Source organism: Nicotiana tomentosiformis, chromosome 1 (assembly GCF_000390325.3).
Source record: "Nicotiana tomentosiformis chromosome 1, ASM39032v3, whole genome shotgun sequence".
Lineage (NCBI taxonomy): Eukaryota > Viridiplantae > Streptophyta > Magnoliopsida > Solanales > Solanaceae > Nicotiana > Nicotiana tomentosiformis.
The window spans coordinates 96,004,704-96,027,609 of record NC_090812.1 but is presented as its reverse complement, the minus strand read 5'-3'; the positions used below and the strand labels follow the sequence as shown (position 1 = coordinate 96,027,609).

The following is a 22,906-nucleotide window of genomic DNA, read 5'->3' as shown; positions in this document are numbered from 1 at the left end:
TTTCAAGGACGCTCCACTCAAATCAGTGTGGAAATGGAGAAAATCGAACAAATAAAGAAAGAACAAGATAAAGTGTTTGCAAGAAAGGTAAGTAATGTAATAAAGATTCTTTAAACAAAAACGAAAAAGGAAGTAGTAGATGTTAAGCAAAAGACCTCTTTCTGCGTTCTCAATTAACATATGATAGTTGTAGGCAAAATGCAGTCTTAATAACTTACAGAAAGAAGTACCCACTTGAGGAGTTTATAAAGTGGTCTCATACTCATCCGCTTCTATTCTTCTATGTACAGTCCTCAGATCAACCAAGTGACGCATTGTTGGTCTACCATGTGGACAATTCCACGGAGACCTGAGTCGTGATAGATTGTCAAGTATCTGAAACAATGAATTTTATATCTCGGGTCATGAAGCAAACCAGAGGGAAGAAGAAGATTTTTTCGCCAAAAACTCAAGCAGCTTTTCAGAAATATGATATGTTGAGAAAAAATATACTCCTAGCTTTTTTGGGCATAAACTATCAAACAAACACTTCGAAACTAGAAAAAGTGTTTGGCCAAAATTCTTTTTACCCTTTTCCCCTTCTAAAAGATATTTGATAGAGGTTAAGCAATATAAGGGTGAAGGATGGAAGGAAATATTTTTGTGACATAGCTGATGACCATGTATTCTCAAAATTCACAAATTAACAGGCAAATAAATGGGAATACTTTTACTTGTTTCTGCAAAGCAGAGAGGATGATACCAAAGATACTATGAAATGATCATAAATTTCAAGAACACGGTAAAATGGACAAAAATACCTTTTGCATCTCATTTCTCCCAAGTGGATCTCCAATAACAATAGATGATTTGCAGGCACGTGATGCCAACATTGCACGAACTCTAGGAGGACATAGTGAATCGGCGGTATCATCCTTATAAGTACCCATCATGGAACATTCTTCCTGACTATCGGCAAGAATGGAAATGAGTTCTTTCACATCTGCAAGGACAATAAAGTATTTTTCAAAAAGATGAGCCAAAGTTTCTTAATGCAATAAAGCAGATGCAGGAGCTAACACGACTTGTCCCCCCTTACATTCTGTAGATTACATCAGGCCCAACTGTCAATAGAATGACCAAAAGGGAAATATGTCCAGTAATGCAAAGCGCATTCCAGATTATGAAGTTCTCTCTTTAGTTATCCTCTGCTTAAAGGATTGCCAACTTGTGTGGTCGTTTGTGAAGTTGCAACACAAAGATGAGACATTGACCAATGTCCTGCAGACCTTCAAGTTCATGGAAGGTATGGAATGCATCTGAGTGATTACCTGCGACTCCAAAAGTTATATTTTTGCTGAAGGGAACTGCTTTTAGCTTAAATCGATGCCCTGGAGGAGCATGCAGATCCTCTTCCAATAGAAAACCATTTTTCCTGCGAGCCCAAAGATAGAAATGATATTGTCATCACTCTAAGAGAGGACATATCGCACCAAATAGTTTTTAAGCTAATATGATTAGTAGTTTATCAAACAGAGAAGTGCCAGATGTCAAGATGATTCTGTGGACTGCATTTTGGCTGCTATATTACAAGATCTTTTTACTTCGTTGATCACTATTTGATTAAGTAGAAAAAGAACCTTCCAACTGTTAATTTTTGGCACTTCTATCTGACTAAACCTAAAAGACTTTCTTACTCTTATTCTCATTTGAAATGTTTTCATTTTCTTTCCTTTTTAGTTTCTTCACCAAATTAGATATATCTGAAAATAGGTAAAAAGGAAACAGTAATACTCTCTCTTTGTCGGCACGAATAGTCAGCTTCACGATGGAAACAAGGTAAACTTCGTAATAGAAAAATTAGGTGAAAGAGTGAAGACAATCGACATTTTTTTCCTTTTTTGATAAGGTAAAGTTTTATTGATAAAAGTACCAAGATGGTACAGAAAATTACATAACAGGACCAGACAACATCTACACAAACCTCCAATTACATCTTCCCTAGCCAATCCAAAAATTCCATATACTGATTCATGTTTTCTAATAGACACCTCTTACACCAAAAAAAACGTTATGCAGACGAGTTTTTGATTCTAGAAATCTGATTTTTTTTTTTCTTCAAAACAAACATAGTTCCTCTCACTCCAGATGGTCCAAAATTGCATAATGGATAGTTCTCCAATCTGCCTCATTTCCTTTCTTATCTTCTGTACTTGCCAGCTAGCCAATAGATTTCTAATGCTTGAAGGCATAACCCAAGTAACTCCACAAAGGTTCAAGAATAGCTCCCAGCATTGCTTTGCAATTTTACAATGAATAAACAGATGGTTGACTGATTCCAAACCTTCTTCACACAGATAGCACCTATTGCTTAAATTGAAACCTCTTTTCTGCAAATTGTCTTAGTTAAGCAGGCCTCTCTGATAACTAACCACCCAAAGCAGGCTACTTTAACATGTGCCTTTGTACTCCATAACATTTTCCATGGCCAATTAGATACGTAATGGTCTGCTTGTTTCTGGAGAAGTTTATAGCCACTATTGACAATACTTCATATTTGCGCTTGTTGTCCGAACCATGGTGTCCTTATTTTCCTCTATCACAACTGTGTCCATTAATTGAAAAAATTGACAAACTTCTTCCATCTCCCCATCATTAAAATCTCTTCTAGAATCAGCCATTGGAAGAATAATACACAGCCACACTTCCTTCTTTAGTGAGGGAGTAGTTGTATAAGGACACAAATCTGTCTTTCAAGCTCACATCCCCCACCCACACTTCAGACCAGAATCTGATTTTTGCCCCATTCCCCAACTTCAATTTAGTATGTTGCTGAAATTCATTCCACAGTTTACTTATGCTGCTCCGGAGGAAATAATGACAACTGGAGGGCTCCATACTTCCTTCTTCTCATACTTGGTATTTATAAGATTCTTCCAGATGCTCTCTTTTCCATCATTATTTCTCCATAACCATTTACTCCCCCGTTTCAAGCTCACATCCCCCACCCACACTTCAGACCAGAATCTGATTTTTGCCCCATTCCCCAACTTCAATTTAGTATGTTGCTGAAATTCATTCCACAGTTTACTTATGCTGCTCCGGAGGAAATAATGACAACTGGAGGGCTCCATACTTCCTTCTTCTCATACTTGGCATTTATAAGATTCTTCCCGATGCTCTCTTTTCCATCATTATTTCTCCATAACCATTTACTCCCCCGTTTCAAGCTCACATCCCCCACCCACACTTCAGACCAGAATCTGATTTTTGCCCCATTCCCCAACTTCAATTTAGTATGTTGCTGAAATTCATTCCAGTTTACTTATGCTGCTCCGGAGGAAATAATGACAACTGGAGGGCTCCATACTTCCATCTTCTCATACTTGGCATTTATAAGATTCTTCCAGATGCTCTCTTTTCCATTATTATTTCTCCATAACCATTTACTCCCCCCGTTTCAAAAAAATTATTTTAGTTTGACTTGGCACAAACTTTAATAAAGAAGGGAAGACTTTTGAAATATGTGGTCTTAAATAAGCCACAGCATTTGTGCGGTTGTAAAACTTTTAAAACTTGTGGTCTTAAACCTGGCATAGTATTTGTGTGGCTATTAATGCTTCCTATTAAGGAAATATTGAAAGGTGCCAATCTTTTTGAAACAGGCTAATAAGAAAATAGTGCCAATCTTTTTGGAACAATGGGAGTATAGACAAAGCTTTTATTATGGAATCTCAAGTTTCTAACTCCCAGTCCACCTCCTTTCTTAACGGTCATCACCTTTTGCCATTTGACCAGATGTAACTTCCTTTTTTTCTGCATACCTTCCCAAATAAAATTGCTTCTCATAGTATTCACTTTCTTCTCCACATTCACAGGTATCTGACATAAAGACATCAAATAAGTTGGAATCCCATCCAATACACTACTAACCAAGGTAGACATCAAATAAGTTGGAATCCCATCCAATACACTACTAACCAAGGTGAGTCTGCCTCCAAGGAATAAGTATTGCTTTTTCCATGGAGTCAATTTTTTGCAACATCTATCAACTACTCCACGGCCAGATCCTCAGTTCATTTTTCCCAGCACCCAATGGAAGCCCTAAATAAGTTGTTGGTAACTGCTCCACTTCACAGCCCATTAACTCTGCAAGATCATCTATACAATGTTCTGCATTAATGCTAAACATACTACTCTTTGCCAAATTCACCTTTAAACCTGTTACTGCTTCAAAGACTAGTAGGACCCCTCTGAGATAAGAGACTTGTTCTTCCTTAGCTTTACAAATCAGTAAGGTATCACCTGCATATAAAATATGTGAGATGACACAACTTGCCTCACCCCTTCTTTCAATATTCAAGCATTTAATCTACCCCAATTGTTCAACTTTCTTTAAGCATCTTACTGAAAATCTCCATAACCAGAACAAATAAGTATGGGGACAAAGGGTCCCTCCGCCTTAGCCCTCTAGAAGAATTGAAGAAACCTTGAGGGCTTCCATTAATAAGTACTGAAAATATTACGGTAGAGATGCAATATTCAACACATTTTAATCATTTCTCATCAAAATTCATCTGCCTCATGATATTCAATAGACATGCCCAATTAATATGATCATATGTCTTTTCTAGGTCTAATTTACAGAGAACTCCTTGCTTTTTATTTCTGATCAAATGCTTCACACTCATTGGCAACCATAGAAGCATCAACTATTTGTCTCCCATTTATAAAAGCATTCTAATTGTCACAGATCAAATTTTTTATCACCACCTTGATCCTTTCTGCCAGCAATTTAGCAATAATCCTTTGGCCTTTTGTCTTTTATGTCCACATCATCTTCCTTTTTTGGTATTAAGGCAATAAATGTAGCATTAAAGCTCTTAGTGAAATTACATTCTTGAGAAAAAAATTATATTGTTCCATACATCATTTTTTACTGTAGTCCAACATTTCTGAAAGGAATGGGATCAAAACCATCTGGACCTGGAGCTTTGTCTCCCTTAAAATAAGCCGTTCCCACTTCTTCCATTGTAAGAGGTTTTTGTACCCAGTCTTTCTCCTCCTTTGTCAGCTTGCTTAGATCGCCTCCTAACCATTTTTGCCTTCATGCTTCAGGTTCTCTAAACAAAAACTTTTCTAAAATCCCAAAATATGTTCCTTTAATCTTTATAAATTTATCATCTTCAGTCATTCTATAACAATCTTGTCAATGCAGTTGTATCTTTTACGCGCATTTGTAACTGGAATTTCTATCTCCATGCTCAATTCATAAACATCTGGACTTTTGTCTCCAAGATATTTAATCTGCTTTGGTAGTATTTTCTGGCTCACTTAGGATAACACACCTTTCAGCCTCAACTTGATCAAAACTTTGAGTCAAAATTGCTCTTTGATCCAAGACTTCTATTTTCTTTTCTGTCGGATTGCCAAAGGCCTCGCTATTCCACTTTTTCAAGTCTTCTTTCAACAATTTCAGCTTTTTAGCCAGGACTTCATCAGCCCTGCCAAGTACATTGTATGAGTTCCACCAATTATCAACTAAATCACTGAAATCTTTATGTTCAATCCACATGTCCTCGAATTTAAAATAATCCTTTCCCTGAATTTAAAATAATCCTTTCCCTTACTCCGATCCCCACATTTTAGCAAAATGGGACAATGGTCTGAAGTAACCCTGGGCAAACTCTTTGTTTTAAGATTTTAAATTGCTCATCCCAGCTTTCAGTAAACAGGAACCTGTCTATTATATAGGCACATGTACTATTCCCCCCTCCCCAGACCAAGTGTATAAGCCACCATGAGGTTGGGGATACAATAAAGATAAATCATCAATGAATCTGAAAAATTCCCTCACAGCTCGAGTATTTCTTGCATTCTCTTTCTTTTCTGCTTCAAAACTGACCACATTAAAATCTCCACCAATAAATCATGGATGTGAAATCAAGCCACAGATTGTAGCCATATCTTTCCACAAACTCCTCCTTATCTTCCGATCACAAGGTGCATATACCCCTATGAATGTGCCTTGAAAGCCAGTATTTTCCTCTTCCATAAACGTAGTAACAGAATGTTGTCCCACATATTTCTCCTTGCATTTCCATTTCCTTTTGTCCAATACACGACAATTCCCCCACTATTTCCTTGAGCCTCCAATTCAACCCACTCACTCCACCTAGACCACCCAACTTGTTTAATATCTTCCTGAGTTAGACCACTTATCTTTGCTTCATAAAGACAAACAATGTCAACATTCCAATTCCTTAAAAGCAAATCTACCAAGCTTCTTTTCTTTTTATCATTCATGCCCCTAACATTCCCACATATAATTGTTAACTTCATTAAGAAACAACCAAAGCCCTCCTACCCTTGCCTCTACCAACATTTTCCGCACCTGAACTAGATTTTCCTTCTTTTTTTCTCTCATATTTTTTGCCAGGAGAAATATGCGTTAGGGTGCAAAGAATGGGAGAAAAATATAACATGCGTTAGGGTGCAAAGAATGGGAGCAAAAGATAATCAAAACATTAGACGAACCAAATGAAGAAAAGAGTTTGATGTGGCAAACTGTAGATTTTGAAAAGAAGAAAAAGCTTCTTGTATTTTTGTGTATCTCTTACATCCCTAAGCAAATGTATTTATACACTACGTCCAATCAGCATCTGAGTACCCAAGAATCTGCTCATGGCCTCGATCCTCAAATAATAACCCTTTGCCTGGAGCTGACTTTACATACTGAAGAATGCGGACGATTGCATCCCAATGACTATCACATGGAGAATCCATAAACTGATTTACAACACTCACAGGAAAGGAAATGTCAAAAGAAAACTGTAACTTGATGAAACGGGCGGAGGAACACTGTCAGAAAAGAAATCTGAATTGAGAGACATTATAGGATTGAAGTGAGTTCTAGCAAATTATCACCAAAATAACAGAATGAATTAATTGTAACTTACTGAAATGGGCGAAGGAACAATGTAGCTGCAAGAAAAATCGGTGTGGTCGCCGGAAAAAACTCAAAGTGATCGGAATAAAACGAAAATAGTATGGGTGGGGTCGGAATTAGCAGATGAAGCAATTGTTCCGAAGGAACTTTTACAAAAAATGGCCGGAAGGAGTCGTACACACCGGCGCGTGAACTCACGCGCTCGCCAGAACCCTAGCTTATGTCGGTGCGTGAGGGCACGTGAGACTGCTGCCGGAGATGTTGATTGGGGTTTAGTCGCCGGATGATGACGGATCTTGTGGTAGTGTTGAATTTTGCACAACACTGACGGAGAGAGAGTTGACGCAAGACAGCCGGGAAAAGTTGCCGGAAAATCAAGGCACAGTGACTTTTTGTTGTATTCTTGTTCCCGGATGTGTCTCACCACCACTGCTCTGATACATGTAAGAAATAATACACAAGAAAATAATTCTTTTGATATATTAACAATGATACAATGACCCCTATATATAATACATGTTCTACTCCTACTACATATAAGATTATTTACACATAACTATTTAACATTAGGTAAAAGAGATAACAACAAGTGACATTTATTTATTTATTCTGATTTAAGTTAAAAAAGCAAAGGACTGCTTATCCCTGACAACGGACTGATTGGCTTAAGCATCAGTGCAGTCATGCTTTTGACTTTTCAAACAGGTTGATAAAGTTGAGGATAGCATGCAAAGGTTGAAATCATGTCATCTTAACCTCAGAAGTTGAACATAACCATACTGCAGATCGTTCGGGCAGAAACACAACCAAATGATAAAAAGAAATGCCAATAAGAATTCACAATAAACAAGAGCAATAAGGATCTCAATCACCTGAAAGTATCATTGTGGATGGAAATAACTATTTCTTCTTCAGGAGATAACTCCATCTTCAAGGGCCTAGATTCCAGAAAGAAAGAATCACATTTGAAGCCAGGAATGAAAAGTTCTCGAGGAGTGCAGAAAAGAAATAACAGAAAAGAAATATTACAACTTATAGCAGCTCCAATCCACAACAATTCTACTATGGAATATAGCATCACACCTTCATAGATAACTGATATTAATTACAACCCATAACTCATCCCTGCTGCCAGGACAAAACAGATGATATATGGGAGAACAATAAAGGTTCAGCAATCAGAGCAACTAGTCATCATGCATAAATAACTTATAAACATGTAATTTCACCTGCAATATTCCAAACAGATTGCATGACTCTCAATAGATCAACATGTCAATGGAGTAGCATGTCACATCAAGAACTTGCAGCAGTACAGTACTGTTACGTCCCACATTGGTTGAGGGAATGGGTTATGGTCTCCTTATATGGTCTTGGGCAATCCTTCTCTCATGAGTTAGCCCAAGGGCCATATTATCACATGGTATCAGAGCTAGACCCATCGGTCCATGTTGTTGTGTTTCTCAATGTTGGGCCCCGTAATTCACACTGTAGTGGAGTCCTGAGCGTGTGGGGGAGTGTTAAGTCTCACAATGGTTGAAGGAATGGGTTGTGGTCTCCTTATATAGTCTTCGGCAATCCTCTCCTCACGAGTTAGCTTTTGGGTTGAGTTAGTTCCAAGGGTCATACCTTCATAATATATACAGAGTCTTGGGACTCCCTTCTTTGGGGGAGGGGGGCATATTTGCGAGAAATATCCAAAATTTTCAGGCCGGAGAATGTAAATGTAATTGAGGGATATGTACTCAATTTTTGAGAGGCCAACATAAATGCTAATTTATCATTTTTAGCATGAAATATGGAAAAAGTTGAAATACAAGGAGTATAATTTGACCTAGCATCTGCATGAGCAAACTTACGACATACATCAACCAAACGGGCCTACTGATCTTACTTTGCAGATTGTCTAGCAGTTTGACACCAAGAAGAGAATATTTTGATAAATCTATTAGTTGTTCCGAGTTTTAACATCTGATGACTTCCCACATTACGGGTGAAAGATAAAAGCAGAGATAATCACAAAACCATTCACCAAATGCTGCAACAACTCAAACCAGATAACAAGTTACTACTTTAAGATTGAAGCATCAAGATATGATTTGACATGTAAACTTATTTAGTCGCTTCGAGTAAAAATAGCTCAAATCCATTCGAACCCATTAAAGAAACCAAACACAAGGCACAAAAATAAAGTCTTCTCCCAATCCCTGCTTTTAAAATTTATGCTGCTCTTTTTACTGTGCAAAATGACTTATTGAGAAGGAAAAAGAGAAGGTAATCCCTTTATTCTTTTGGTCGAGTAAAGTAACATCAGTATATATTTAGCTTAATAAAACACATTACTTTCCAGCTACTATTGTGTTGGAGGGATTGCATCTATCTTGATCCATTATGAACTTAAAAACAATCTTACACAAAACACATAGCTAGAGAATGAAGAATCTCACCGAAGCAAAGGTTGTTGATTCAAGATAGTTGACTGTGACAGACGCTCAAAATTATACTTCTCGTCTGCGGCATGCTGACCAATCAAAGAAAAATGAGAAGAGAGAGAGAGAGATCATCCAATTCAAATCACATAAGCAACCTTCAAAAACCAAAATCAAATGATAGACGAATTTACCTACAGAGAGGTCAGTATACAAAAGCAATGGAATAATACCTGATCAACAATAAAAAGGTCCTCATCCAACCTGCCTATAATGAATCCAAGATTGAATTGCCCAATCACCTGCATAACCAAAATTTGAAGTTGAGAATTTTCAAGTGCTGATACTAAAACTCTGCATTTCTGCTGAAACTACTAATGACAAAAGTAAACACGGAGATGGAATGATTGCCAATTGCATGTAAATAAACTAGTGATTGACCAAATTTAGCGTTGGAAGTATGACAACCAAATAGCATGCAATAAAACTCACATTTTACAGATATATACCACAAAAGCAGCTCCGCAAATACTCAGAAGTTCAAAAGAGTAGGTTTATATCAGCATAGACAGGACGACAAAAATCACTTATTATGGACTAACAAATCTGTTACAATAATTTAAGCCAGAACGCTGAAGGTTTCATAGTGTAAAGAGAGGAAAAAGAGATCAGACAAATTCTGCAGTTAAAAACAAAATGCAAATAGTGACTCCTGTCATGCCTTGGATTGGATTGATTTTCCAAAGAATAGCTGAATATGAGTATTATATAGCGTTAAGTGAGGGAACATGTTCAGACTGCACTTCAGAGTTGCATTACGGAGTGAAGAAGTGGGTTTATAAGGTACAATTAAACTGTACCTTATCCGAACAATGACAAAAAGAAAAAAATTTGAACTGACACCTTTAAAGAAGTAGGTGATATTATTTACGACACAGAAGAAAGAGGTGGACATATTCAATTTGGGACCAAGGAATGCTAAGAATTTCAATGGGCGTTTATAAGTGCTATTGACTGGAAAAAGATAATGCAGCGTGAGAACACCCCAGTACCACAATATCCTCAATCAAACCAACTACGGAATATTTAACTGAAACATTCAGATGAAACAAAAATCAGAAAACTGCAATTTTTTTTATTAGAGGTGGGGTCTAATAAGGTAGGGGTGTGGATGAAAGAAAAGAATGCTCACGGAGATCCTAAAACAATATTACCTTCCAGCCAGAACAGGAAACAAACTCATTGGCAGATTAAAATGATAATACATGTTTGCTTTTGAATACTAATAAATGGATGAGTCTTGGACCTTCATTTTAGTAAAATCTTCTTTCTTGAAAAGTCTCTCCAGCTCACTGGTAGCAGCGATCAAAGCCTTTTCCTTGGCCTCTTCATTTTCTGATTCAGTGAGCTCCAGGGTTGCTGCAGCATAATCCCTACTGAAGCCATTAAAGAACTTCTTTTAACTAATTGAAAGACCAAGAGCTCTTTTCCCAAGCCAAAGGAAATTACTATATAGTACCTTTTTGTTTTCATTCTTTGAGATGTACGATTAAGGAGTTGCATTCTTGACAGTCTCTGCTTCCTTCTTGATATGAGGTCGTTCACACTAAATTGCAATGTCGAACCAATCTTTAAATCAGATGAAGCCTTAGGAGCATCCAAAGTCAGACTAGCAGGCTGTTCAAAAGAAACAGCATCTACCATATTTTCTGACACATCGTGAATGTTGTTGCAAGTAGAATCAACAAGCACTGATTCAGTCACACATAATTCGTTCATTTGAACCTCATGCTCCTGAAAATGAAATGGTTCAAAACTAAAAGGACTAACAAAAATAGCATAGAGAATGAATTGAAATTGTCTCCTGTTGCATCTATCATTCTAATCCAACAAAGCAAGGATACTTAAAACCATTCAGAAAGGAAATATCTACTAGTTTTCTCTTACCTCCTCAAATTTTCCATTTTGTATACTATTTCCAGGTCGAGAAAAATTATTTGTTTGATCAAGGACTGTGTCCGTTCTTGACTGCTTCATTTGATGAAGAAATCTATCTATCTTTGTGAACTTGGAAGATCCAGACTTATCACAGGTTACTTCATCACAGTTATCAGCCTTAACTGGATTATCTGGAGATTTTAAGGATGTCGTATCCTTCAAAGAATTGTCTTCTCCTGAAGGACATACAGTCAATCTATTTCTCAGGAGAGGTACCTCAGATAACGCAGTACTCATACTCTCGTGCTTTCTCTTATTTACTGTAACAAATTTGGTGAGTGATGACTGGACAATGGTTGCACGATCCACATAATGTGCATTATCGATACAGCTTTTATCTTTTGATCCTGAGCTGAGTGCTTGTCTATCAGCAGTAATCAGACCTCCGACTTCCTTCCAGGGACTTCTGGAACTGCGATTATCTTTCTTCTTTCCATGGAATCGAAGACTGAAGTCTTTCTCTGTTGACCTGTTTCCATCATTTAACATCGCCGTGACAGAAGTATCTTTTAATTCCTTTAGAGGTTTTTTGAGATAGTGACCATCTTTACGTAGCTCCCCAATGCAGTCACCTTCCTGAGTATCATCGCTATCTGACAATAATTGCTTGGATTGAAACTGAAAGGCCTCAAGTTGGGAATGAGTGGATGTATGTTTTTCTTCAAAAACCTCTTGGAAACTATTAACAGCATAACTAGCATGATTAGATGAGTATATCTTCTCTAAAGCTTCTCTCAAAGAATGCAATATGGAGCCTTCATCGGATAGAAATATTTTTCTTTTATCAGGAGTTACGTTGACATCAAATGCTCTGGGTGGGATCGTGAAGTCCATGATTGCAATGGGATATTGTCGAGAGTTTGCACCTCTGTACAACTCATTAACAAGCTTGCCAATTTTTGGCATATCTACTGGCCGTCCATTCACAAAAAAGTATTGTCGATCTCCTATATTGCGTCCACTACCATAACCAGGCTTAGAAATGAATCCTTCAACTGTGCAACCATCAGAAGTACATACTTTGAGAGGCTCCAGACAAGTAAAGGTACTCATACCAAATACTGTTATGATGTTATCTTTCAGGGATCCACTTCCCTGAGTCTTCAGAACTACAGACTTTGTATTTCTTACAGCTGTGTTGGTGCAAACTATTCTGACTCCCTTAGAAATAAGAGCATAGGCCTAGGAGTGCAATAAAGACAAAAAAATTAGTAAATAACTTAAACAACTAAAGCATAAAATTACTTCTTCAACAGGATACCATGCCTATAATCTCTTATTAAGATTAAAACTATTGACAAGAAAAAATTATATAAGGCTAAAATGGATGATTTGGTCACCAAAGTTATAGCACAATGCGACTTAGAATTGCCAGAAGCAAAGGTTTTTTTGATGAAGCAAATCAATTTCATTAAAGTGGGAAAATCTCCCTTATACAAGACGTATACCAAAAAAGTAGAGAACTTACACAAAATATGGTTCTCTACAAATTGCACCCAATCTTCTATATAGACAGGAACCTCATTTTCCAAGGAAGATCTCTATTTTGCACAGTTGCATCCCTCTTAGAAATTGAGTTTATAAAGGGACTCAAATTCAGTCAGGTATTTCCAACTTACTATAAGCTTTTCCGATCGAAAAAAAGAAGAGGAATATAAAAAGAATTAGCAGACATATAAAGAATATCCAAAAAACACTACAACACAAACACAGCACAACTGCTAATATACAAACTCATCTACAATACAGTGTCAGTTAGATAATTATTCATTATCGAGATACCACAAATAAAATGATTAATAATATATTTTCGATATAGTGAAGAAATTCTCTTCTTTTAACTCTTTTTTTTTTTTCCTTTTTTGGTTGAAATAAGTATGTCCAACATATTACTAAGTTTAAAAATCAATGTCCTCCAAAAAGTCAAAGACAGGATTGCTACTGTAACACATAAAAGTTTCGAGCTTTAAGTCTGAACCAACTTGAACTGAATCGTTATACCACCACGAACTGTCCTACAGTTTTGAAGGCACCAGTTGAAATTTTGATCTTCAATTATTTAGTTGAATTACAATTAAATTCTTCCTAAGAAATTAGTAGCCAAAGGCAAGTAGATATTAGATAATGCAGATTAAAGGCATCATACATTCAGCAATGTAATAAGCTTTCCATATTCCTTTCGGATGTTGCGGTGAAACTCTTTACTTCGCACTGGTAAAGTGGAGAACAACTTCTTAACAGTGACAGTGGTACCAACTTGGCGAGCTGTGTTCCTTTCAGCAATCAGAAGGCCCGTACGATCAAAAGTCAAGTGTGTCGCCACTTGCTCATTCTTTGTTCTTGTTTCAACCGTCAAATCCCCTAAAGCACAAAGTGAACTCAATGCCTCCCCTCTAAATCCAAAAGTCGCTAATGACTGAAGATCAGGAAAATCTGATAGTTTTGAGGTATGATGTTTTAGCGCCAGTACCTTCAAAACCAAACACAAACCACTTTGTACCATTAGACCAATTCTCAATGAACACAACAAACAGTACACTTAATCAGCACAAACTAAGAAATATTAACAAACAGTGAAAACCAGCAGCAAGGGAGCTACAGCGGACAAGAGACAACCATGATTGAAAATAGAGATTAGCATAGAGAAAGTTTACAGGTGATACATAAAGAAACACCACACATATATATATACACACTTTGGCATACACATATACACGGGCGGATCTATAGCCCAGTGTATGGGACACGTCAAGCATTCAGGCACCAAAGACCTCTGACTACGCTCCTCAGCCTAGGAAAGATATCGAGCCTCCATTTATGGAGTGGTAGAGTAATCTCGCCATGCGTCAAGAATTGGATGGCAGACACAATTCTTACTAGTTCTCCGCACAACTTTTGTGCAGTTGAAGACTATTATGCCTGTTTAATGAAAAACACTTATAGCTTTGGAAATTTAGTTAGTCCTGCAACTCTCCTAGCTGCACATGAATGCACAGAGAAGGCCCTCGCTCAGGTTCTTTGACATCGACTCGGTTGCTAGGAAGAATGCGGGCTTAGAGACCCATGGTCTTTCCGTCAAACTAGGTATTTTATGTACATATTTTTTAGAATTGATCAGATATTACTTGCTGGCACCCATGCTCCAAAAAGGCTAAATGGTGCACTTGGTTGAATGCTAAGTTATTTACCTAGAGTAATAGGTATCAATTCCCACTTAATACTTTTATTTTTCCCTTTTTTTAGTGGTGCACCTATGTTATAAAAATCTTAGACCCGCCTCTGCATGTACATAGTGACACATAAAACACATACATGACACATACATAAAGACACACACACATTGACACAACCTTGATTGAAAATAGAGAGTAGTATGAAGAAAGCCTACACACAAACACGCATACACATATACAGGCATAAGTGTGTGTGTCTCTGTATACATAATACACACACTCTCTCTCTCTCACACACACACAGAGACACCGAAAACACAATTTTACTGGCTTATTCACAAATAACAAGCAAATGGAAGAGAGAGTGTGACAAAAACTTAGGACAAGAGCAGAAAATAGAACAGCAAAAAGAGACCTTGAAATTGTTAGGCGAGATGCCACAACCGTTGTCGATAACCTGGAAGGATTCAGCGCCATAGTCTTTGAGCGAAACCTCGATGCTGGTGGCACCGGCGTCCAAGCTGTTCTCAACCAACTCCTTGACGGCGGAGGAAAGGTCCAGAATAACTTGACCAGCACAAATTCTATGCACGACGCCCTTGTTTATGGGCTTTATAGTCAACGGTGAAGTTGCTGGTCCTCCGTCCATTTCAATGGCGCTCAATTACAGGGCAATGCCGGTACCTGTAAGGTATCAAATCTACTTCATGCTGAGAACTTACGGATGCATATCTGCAATTTTCTAAGCTTTAAACTGATTATTGAGTAGTGATCAGTGGAGCTTCAATCCAGAAATCAAACCAAACAACAAAACCCTACGGTTTCAATTTGATTACTGTTCAGAAAATCACTTATTTGCCGCCAAAAGAGAATCTTTGCGAGATATAAAATCATCGAAGTGAGATGACGCAGCGGTGTCGTGGTGTAGTTGGTTATCACGTCAGTCTAACACACTGAAGGTCTCCGGTTCGAGTCCGGGCGACGCCATAATATATTAGTTGAATTTTTAACTTGGAACTGAAAGTTGGAAAAAATAATCCTTTTTCTTTTTCATTGTTCATTCCTCTACTGAATCGGGATATCAACTGTTATTATCATCTTGGAAAAAATAATCCTTTTTCTTTTTCATTGTTCATTCCTCTACTGAATCGGGATATCAACTGTTATTATCATCTTTATATGAGAAGATTGTTGCACAAATAGTTGATTACTATTCATTACTCTATATTATTTCGACTTTGGAGTTTCCAAAAGAAATTGTACTGGTCTCAATCGGAAAAAAGTTTATTCACGAACATAGACGTGTTTTTTTGTATATTAAATACAGTAGTTAATTTTCTTGCGTTTCGCACGATCATAAAAGAATAAAAATCGTCAATATTTTAAAGTTTTGCTTCTCTAATTCAATATGCCAAGTTTATTTGTATTCATATATTTTGAGGCATGTGAAATTTCTGCCAAAGACACACACAAAGGTCAAAAATAAAAGATGAAAAACATGAAAAATAATATACATATTAAATACTATTAATAATACTAATATGTTATTAGTGAATGTATTTTGAATTTAATGTTATTTTTAATTAGAGGTTTTTAGTTATATCAAGTCCATCAAGAAAAGAATTACTTAAAACATGAAAAACTTCTACAGTCTAAAACAACTAATTCAAATTTATTTCCAGAAGAAAAACTACATAGCAATTCAGCTTATATATATATATATATATATATATATATATATATATATATATATATATATATATATATATATATGTTGGTGCATATAAACGCATAACACCTTAAAGAGAGACGCGAGCTGACACTCTGCCAATGCAATAATCCCTCGACCTTTCGCGGAATCAGATTCGAACATGATTCTTCACCATTACATTTTTAAAACGTACTATCTTCTAGTCGGGGCGAAAATTACACTGTATATATAAGATAAATATTTTTTCATCTATATATATATTAAATGTTAAATCCCTTCAACTTCTTTGCGCGTTTTTTAATTTTATTTTTTATATTTCCTTGGTGAAAATTCTGCTTCCGCTGCCTTCTAGTCATTCTAAATTTTTAGTAGCACATATTTAGTAGCTCCTCTTAAGCATACTGATTTGTGGGTGGCGGATAAGTAAACACCATTAGGAACAAATTTCAAAAGATCCCCTTCTACGACCAATTGGTGAGGCAAGTTTGTCGTAGCCATTCTGCAATTGAACGAGAGAACCCTTTCTCTCATTTATATTGCAATCTTCCGTATTTACCAACTGTAGACATGTTAGTCAGTTAGTGTATCACGCGAAATTAAAAGTATACTTCTCCATGTTTCATTATAATGGTAAAAGATTCGTGTATACAAATATTGAAGAACCGCTGGACCAAATGCGTTTAATGAATCAAAGCACATAAACAGAAGTTGATAATCAATGTTAACCCGCTATACTCATAAGACAAGAGGTCGATGCAACATATTAGTACCGGGTTCAACTAAACCCAGTACTTTCGACACGAAACATAAATTTATATGTAAAAACCTAATAAAATTGCAATAAACAGTAGCTCTGAACTCATAACTTTAAAATACAATGAATTCAATGATAAAAACCTTAAAGGTTGGACCTATAAAGTTTAAATTCTGGATTCACCACTCCATAAGACCCGTGTTGTTTTTCCCCCAAGACTACTGCAAGCAGGCACTTGACGCCAAAGAAATCTGTTGTGTGCCCCCAAAAAAACAAAAAAAGAACCCCAACAATTCTCAAACTCTGTGAAACTTTTATATCTGGAAAGAATTGAACAGAAAATGGAGGTCAACACCAACTATTCGTCCAGCAAAATTTAGCTCTTCCATTTGTATCATCTGCAAGCTGCATCCTTCATTCTTTTTTGATAGAAATCGTCCATAGGAGGTCAGATTCAGATTGCACTGTTACTATGTTCTCTTTCACGATATTAGATGTACTGACTAAACCACCAAATCTCATTTCTGTCTTGTCTGAATAGAAGTCAAGTGAATGTAAATCAGTCTAGTAGGAAAAGTAGATAACCACCAGTACGATGGCATCAACTAAAATGTTAGCATAGGCTATCTGGACAGAAATTTATCCTTCTTGTGTTGAACCAACAGCAAATAGAAATATGCAGCACATAAATCATCAGCCCATAACAAATTGAGGCAGGTTGAGTCTATTAAAAGTTAAAAAGGAAAAAGTAGATGGAGCTACTCACCCAAATTCCATTTGAGACCTGTGGTTGTGGTTCTTCCAGCAGCCGTTCCAATGGGTATGAGTCCGCAATGTGGGCCCTCAACAGAGGACTGGATATGAATCTTGTGATGATGTGTACTTGGAAGAAGTTGGATGAGGCAATCATCAGAGAGAAGAATAATCGGCATGGACGGGAAACGGCATATGACATTAATATTTCCCATCTCATGGTCAAACCTTCCACCAAGTGCTCCGGTGGCTAGAATACACAACTGTAATTACACAGAGATACAAGTCAATCCCACTGAAACTACATTAGGGCATTCTTTCCAGTAATGGGGTCCTATATTCTTCTAATTGCTCTGAGAGTATGCTAAATTCTATTTTGGTTCTCCCTGTGTGTGCTTGTAATTTTCATCTTACTATGTTAGAGTTGTAATATTGCATCAGATTTGTGATCTTTATAGTAGTGGCTTTTCTCTAATGTCAGTAGATCCACTCAAAATAATAATAATGGTAATAATAAAAAGACAATAACAAATATATTGTTCCTTCTAATACCACTTTATACTATATTTTTTAAGCAAAAGTAATAGAACTTGGACCGATCATGCTTACAAGTAGAAAACTTCCACTATATATGATAAGGCATATAACATTTTTTCCATAATAACCTTACAACATACCCTACTAGTGAGAACAGGGAAGAGGTTAAAAGGGTTATTGTATTTATTGATGATTACATCACCTTGCCACTTTATATCCTCACTTTCTTGAAGATAGTGCATGTAATGGTGTCCCCGGTAACTAGTTTCAATTTTATTTCTAAGGAATGAGTAAAAGAAGCAACAAATGACGCTTATATCACCTTAAATTGAATAATGACGAATAAGCAATACATCTGATCCACCATGTGAAAGATTTTCTAATGAATTGTTTATTTCAAATATCTATTCTAAACTAATAATATCCTACTATTAGCAATAATCATAACTAAGAAACAATTAGAGCACAAATATCCCACAACGAAAAGATGCAGATACAGTTTGAGCAACTATTTAGTGTACAGATGTTTTTAATGGATAGAAACTAGAACATAGCATATTGATAAACATGGGAAAAGGGTAAAAATATCCAGAGCTATGTTAAAAAGCTTAACTTACATTTGGATGTTCCGGGTTTAGTAATTCACGAATATATGCAACACATTTATGAAGATCTGTAGTATCTTGATCATGAGATTCATCAATTATCTTGGTCCCCTGCAAAGTCACCAAGTTATACATCCTCAAATATGGTTCTAAACATGCTTTGTAATGAACTGCAGAAACATATTGCACAAGAACAAGACGGCAAAAAATGATCTTGAGCCACATTGCTAATTATATCCAAAAGTGTAATAACTATCTAGTAACTGAAATGACATACACATGTAGTCAGGTAGCTAAGAATCCTCACTAACATGCTTAAAAATGAAAAAATGCACAAGTATAATTACATACTACATTAGAAAGAATTTAAACAAGACCAGATATTATTCTCTTGATCTTTACACAAAAACTAGTAAAATAGAAGTGTGGTAACTGCTCGTACACAGGGCAAAAACTTGAACTCAACAACAAGGTTTTAACAAAGTGGGCCTCTCTGTCAGACTTAAGAATATATTTGCACAGCTCAACTGTACTGTAAACAAATTTCTCACTCTCGGATAAGGTGAAAGACAGGGAAGCTCTTAACACATCATACACTAGTAAACTGTCACATGGAGCTCCACTCCATTGCATATCAAATAAGATCCACCACAAAGGTTCTGTAAGGCCAAGGGTTCAAACACCAGATTCTTTCGGTAAGGTCAAACACCAAATCCTTTTGAAGGTTGACGTCCCTGGAGGTCGGCATTTAACACGAAGTGATGATTCAATTCAAAGTAGGATAAATCATACTAATAAGGGAGACTTGTAAATATATATCAATCAGGACTGCCTCAATCCAAATTAATTGAGATCGCCTACATCAATACAATGTATCTATTCTGCCGCACCATTCAGGTTCCATTTCATTTCAACACTAAATATTCTGTCTTTTAAGGCAAATTAGTTATTCTCCAAAACTAGATGTTCTCTTACACTTATCCCTACACAAATATAAAAATGTGGATGCTTTTAAAATTTATTGGAAAACAGATTTGCTAAGAAACTAAAGAACCATCACAAGCAAACTCTAGCTTACCAGGCCTCTATAAAAGTCAAGAACATCGGTTCTGATTGAATCCATATCTCCTTTTATAGCATGTGGCTTGTACCTGCAAAAAAATCATGGTTCACTCAAATTCAATCTAAGAGGACAAAATAAAAATTTCCAAATATTAAGAAATCGTGTTTTAGCCCAAAAAAGAAAAAGAGAAATCCCGATGCTTTTACATATTGTCTGCATGTGTTTTTACTCACTTAAAGCTCAAACTCGAATCTCACTATTTGTCCTATGTTTGTACTACTAATATGGCATGAAAATTTTCAAAAAGTAACTTATAACTCATTCTTTCCTCAAGCAAAAATCCAAGTTTTAGTTTCCTTTTGCACATTCTGGTCCAAGAAAAAAAACACCAAGGCCCACGTGAGGGGCGTGTACAGTGTAGCAAACCTAAACAAGTTCACAGAGTTCAAAGTTACTAATATATACTATTTTTTTAAATAGTAGATTTTTCTTTTCTCGAAATGGTGGATAAAAGTAAATAATTCGACCTATAAAAATCCTTGTTTTATTCGGGGCGGAGATCCAGTGTCGGAAAAGGGTTAGGCCAAACCCATAGCTTTGGTTCGAACCCTGTATTTTTCATAAAAAATTTATTTAATATGTATAAATTATTAATTTAGAACCCAATAACTTAAAACTATTAGAATCGAGATTGAAATCCTGCCTCCTGTGGTTTTATTCCTTATTATTTTGCCAATTTGCAAACAAGTTTAGAGATTGAAGAATGAACCAGCAACAAGCTGCTACGTATAATCAGTAACAAGAGCAATTGGTAAATGAATTCAGAATCACCTCTTACGAATATCAGAAGGGTCGTCATGAGGAAAAAAGCGAGGCAATTCATCAAACACCCTATTCGCTCCACCGTCAGCGCAAACATGAACCTGTGCTGCTCTAAACAACAAACATATGCCACCATTTTCAGGGAAATTACAAGGCCATAGAGAGAACTTCAAAAAAGGTTGAAAAATGGAAGGCGCAGGGGCCATTACCGTGCTCCCAGAGCAAAGGAGTGAATCGAGGGAGGCGTTGGTTAAGGATAACAAGGGCGTACGTTAGATCAGGTCCGTTGTCGGTAGGAAGATTTGGGAGGAGGAAAGTAGATGAATGAGAAATCATCCCCATCTTTGCTAACTTGCGCCCCTCCAAATCACCCCCGCAGTTTCAGTTTTTTCAATGAAGAAAGAGAAAACATACGAACACCATTATGAGCCCGGATTGGCTTATTTTAAGTGCTTTTAAGCCAAAATAATTTTTAATGTTTAGATAAAGTAAAAAAAGTACTTTTAAGCACTTGTTTTTAAGCTAAAATGACAAAAATAAGCCAAAAGCCAAAAGCTAGAAATACTAACTTATGGCTTAAAAACTATTTTGGCTTAAAAGTTACTTAAAATAAGCCCATTCAAACGGGATCTATATACCAATCAATCATTTAATTAACTACGTCTTAATCCTAAAATTATTTAGTATTCCTAATAAAACTGTAGAACTTTGTGGAAATATTTCGATTGGTCAACCCCTTTATTACAGGCAGATTTTGTGGTTGTGTTTAACCAAATTTTCAAAAAGGTATTATTAAGAGTCACATTAGGAAGGAGATGTACCCATTTGCTTAATATTATCTTAGAAAATAATTTTTAGTTATTTATTGTTAGAGATTTTGATTAAGTTTTCCGATTTTATTTAATTAATATATTTCATCTTTTATTTTAGATTTGATATGACTAGCACAAAGAAAGAGTTGAAGAGATGATGAAAAAACTGCATACAATGAAAGAGGAAGAGACAAAGTTTTAATGGTTGATTTTCTTATTGAAATGAACAAGAGGTACTTTTGTAAATGAAAGTTATTGATAACAATATTTTTTATTTTAAAGAATAAATTTTTTACTTATGCTTCTAACGTTTTTTCAACGATAAAATAATTACGGTTCAAAAATACTTTTTTGTTGGCAAAAGAACCAAAAATTTAATTTTTCCAAAAAAGTATGTTCTTGTTTGTAATTCATCTGATGTCCAGTATTTGTATTGGCATCCAACTAAATGCAATTACGCACCGAAAAGTTTCATATTCCGATAAAGCGCAATCTAACAAAGACAATTTAATACCTAGGGCGAACCCGAAATTCTAGTAATGGATAAAAGATACTTATCATTCCACCGCAATTATTATTGATCACAAACAAGTATTTTTAGCTTGCCAAAAACTTGGTCAAACAACTCTAAAATTATGACCTACGGGAAGGAAGTAGACACAAACTCTGGTAATTTCTTTTTATCCCAAAAAGATTAACCGTCATGCCATTACTTCACAATAGAAATATAAAAAATTAACTGAAATAGTAGTCTACCTAATTTCTTAAACTAAAAATAACCGACAGATGTATAATATATATAAAATTTATATATAATTATGTATAATCAATATACAATCTATGTATAATGACTATAAAAAGTAAATAGTAAATATGCACGGTTATTTGTGCAATCCCAAGAGGTATTCTACTTCATAAGAAATATCAACCTAAAAGCCCTTGGGAGTTGGGAAAAGTCAGGTGGCTAAAATACAACAATTACAACTATACAAGTATCACAAGTTGCAAGCTAGAGGTCCTTTTGCTCACTGCTAAATCACTTGATCTTTTCTCTTCCTCAATTTACCTTTTCAGCTTGGCATAAAGGCCAAATTTCAGACTCGACTTTAGTCTTCTTCATCGACCGCATTGAACCATTTTAGTTTGCGAGGTTTTGTTCTTTTCCTTTACTTTCCTCATTGTTTACTTAGTTTCCGATACAGTTTATAATTTCCGTTTTAACTCCGCCATGATCGTTGAGATCTTTGTTCATCTGTTTTGCGTTGACATATTTGATGCACCCAACAGGATTGCTGCTAGTTTTATTGAATAACATCTTATG

At 36.1% G+C, this 22,906-nt stretch overlaps 2 protein-coding genes, 1 long non-coding RNA gene and 1 other non-coding gene across 10 annotated transcripts; 2 read left to right on the top strand and 2 right to left on the bottom strand.

Annotated features, from left to right (window-relative positions):
• Positions 1–92: 92 nt before the first annotated feature.
• On the bottom strand, positions 93–15,430 carry LOC104093919 (DNA mismatch repair protein PMS1). Of its 5 annotated transcripts, none has more exons than XM_009599749.4 (11): positions 14,944–15,428; positions 13,502–13,825; positions 11,305–12,537; positions 10,877–11,151; positions 10,664–10,793; positions 9,591–9,659; positions 9,376–9,449; positions 7,801–7,866; positions 1,311–1,414; positions 801–982; positions 93–375 (listed from the first exon to the last, which is right to left on the bottom strand). In XM_009599749.4, exons 1-11 carry the CDS (start codon positions 15,175–15,177, stop codon positions 244–246), a joined length of 2,823 nt encoding a protein of 940 aa, XP_009598044.1. In that variant the 5' UTR covers positions 15,178–15,428; the 3' UTR covers positions 93–243. The 5 variants fall into 5 exon arrangements, with proteins under 5 accessions (XP_009598044.1, XP_009598045.1, XP_070044248.1 ...); XM_009599750.4 differs by having other exon boundaries at positions 10,664–10,790; XM_070188147.1 differs by lacking the exons at positions 93–375; positions 1,311–1,414 and having other exon boundaries at positions 802–982; positions 14,944–15,430.
• On the top strand, positions 3,534–7,436 carry LOC138900714 (uncharacterized). The gene is made up of 2 exons (XR_011411912.1): positions 3,534–3,916; positions 3,965–7,436. It is a non-coding gene; the product is annotated as an uncharacterized lncRNA (long non-coding RNA).
• An 11-nt stretch (positions 15,431–15,441) lies between the features above and the next one.
• TRNAV-AAC (transfer RNA valine (anticodon AAC)) lies at positions 15,442–15,515 on the top strand. The gene has a single exon. It is a non-coding gene; the product is annotated as a tRNA-Val (tRNA).
• A 1,320-nt stretch (positions 15,516–16,835) lies between these two features.
• Positions 16,836–21,203, bottom strand: LOC138891351 (thiamine pyrophosphokinase 1). Of its 3 annotated transcripts, none has more exons than XM_070188128.1 (6): positions 20,983–21,203; positions 20,783–20,879; positions 19,967–20,039; positions 18,901–18,999; positions 17,760–18,009; positions 16,836–17,526 (listed from the first exon to the last, which is right to left on the bottom strand). In XM_070188128.1, the coding sequence occupies exons 1-6, from the start codon at positions 21,113–21,115 to the stop codon at positions 17,408–17,410; spliced, it is 771 nt and encodes a 256-aa protein (XP_070044229.1). In that variant the 5' UTR covers positions 21,116–21,203; the 3' UTR covers positions 16,836–17,407. The 3 variants fall into 3 exon arrangements, with proteins under 3 accessions (XP_070044229.1, XP_009598048.1, XP_009598049.1); XM_009599753.4 differs by having other exon boundaries at positions 20,783–20,884; positions 20,983–21,124; XM_009599754.4 differs by having other exon boundaries at positions 20,783–20,874; positions 20,983–21,121.
• Between the last annotated feature and the right edge of the window lie 1,703 nt (positions 21,204–22,906).

Excerpts from the sequence above, each read along its gene's own strand:
- LOC138891351 (XM_070188128.1), bottom strand. The coding sequence starts at position 21,115 with ATGGGGATGATTTCTCATTCATCTACTTTCCTCCTCCCAAATCTTCCT. Across the intron at positions 20,040-20,782 it reads CCTTCTGATATTCGTAAGAG|GTACAAGCCACATGCTATAA; the intron begins GTGATTCTGAAT and ends ATTTTTTTGCAG. Across the intron at positions 19,000-19,966 it reads TTGACTTTTATAGAGGCCTG|GGGACCAAGATAATTGATGA; the intron begins GTAAGCTAGAGT and ends GTGACTTTGCAG.
- LOC104093919 (XM_009599749.4), bottom strand. The coding sequence starts at position 15,177 with ATGGACGGAGGACCAGCAACTTCACCGTTGACTATAAAGCCCATAAAC. Across the intron at positions 9,660-10,663 it reads AAGATTTTACTAAAATGAAG|GTGATTGGGCAATTCAATCT; the intron begins GTCCAAGACTCA and ends TTGGTTATGCAG. Across the intron at positions 7,867-9,375 it reads AATCAACAACCTTTGCTTCG|GCCCTTGAAGATGGAGTTAT; the intron begins GTGAGATTCTTC and ends TCTGGAATCTAG.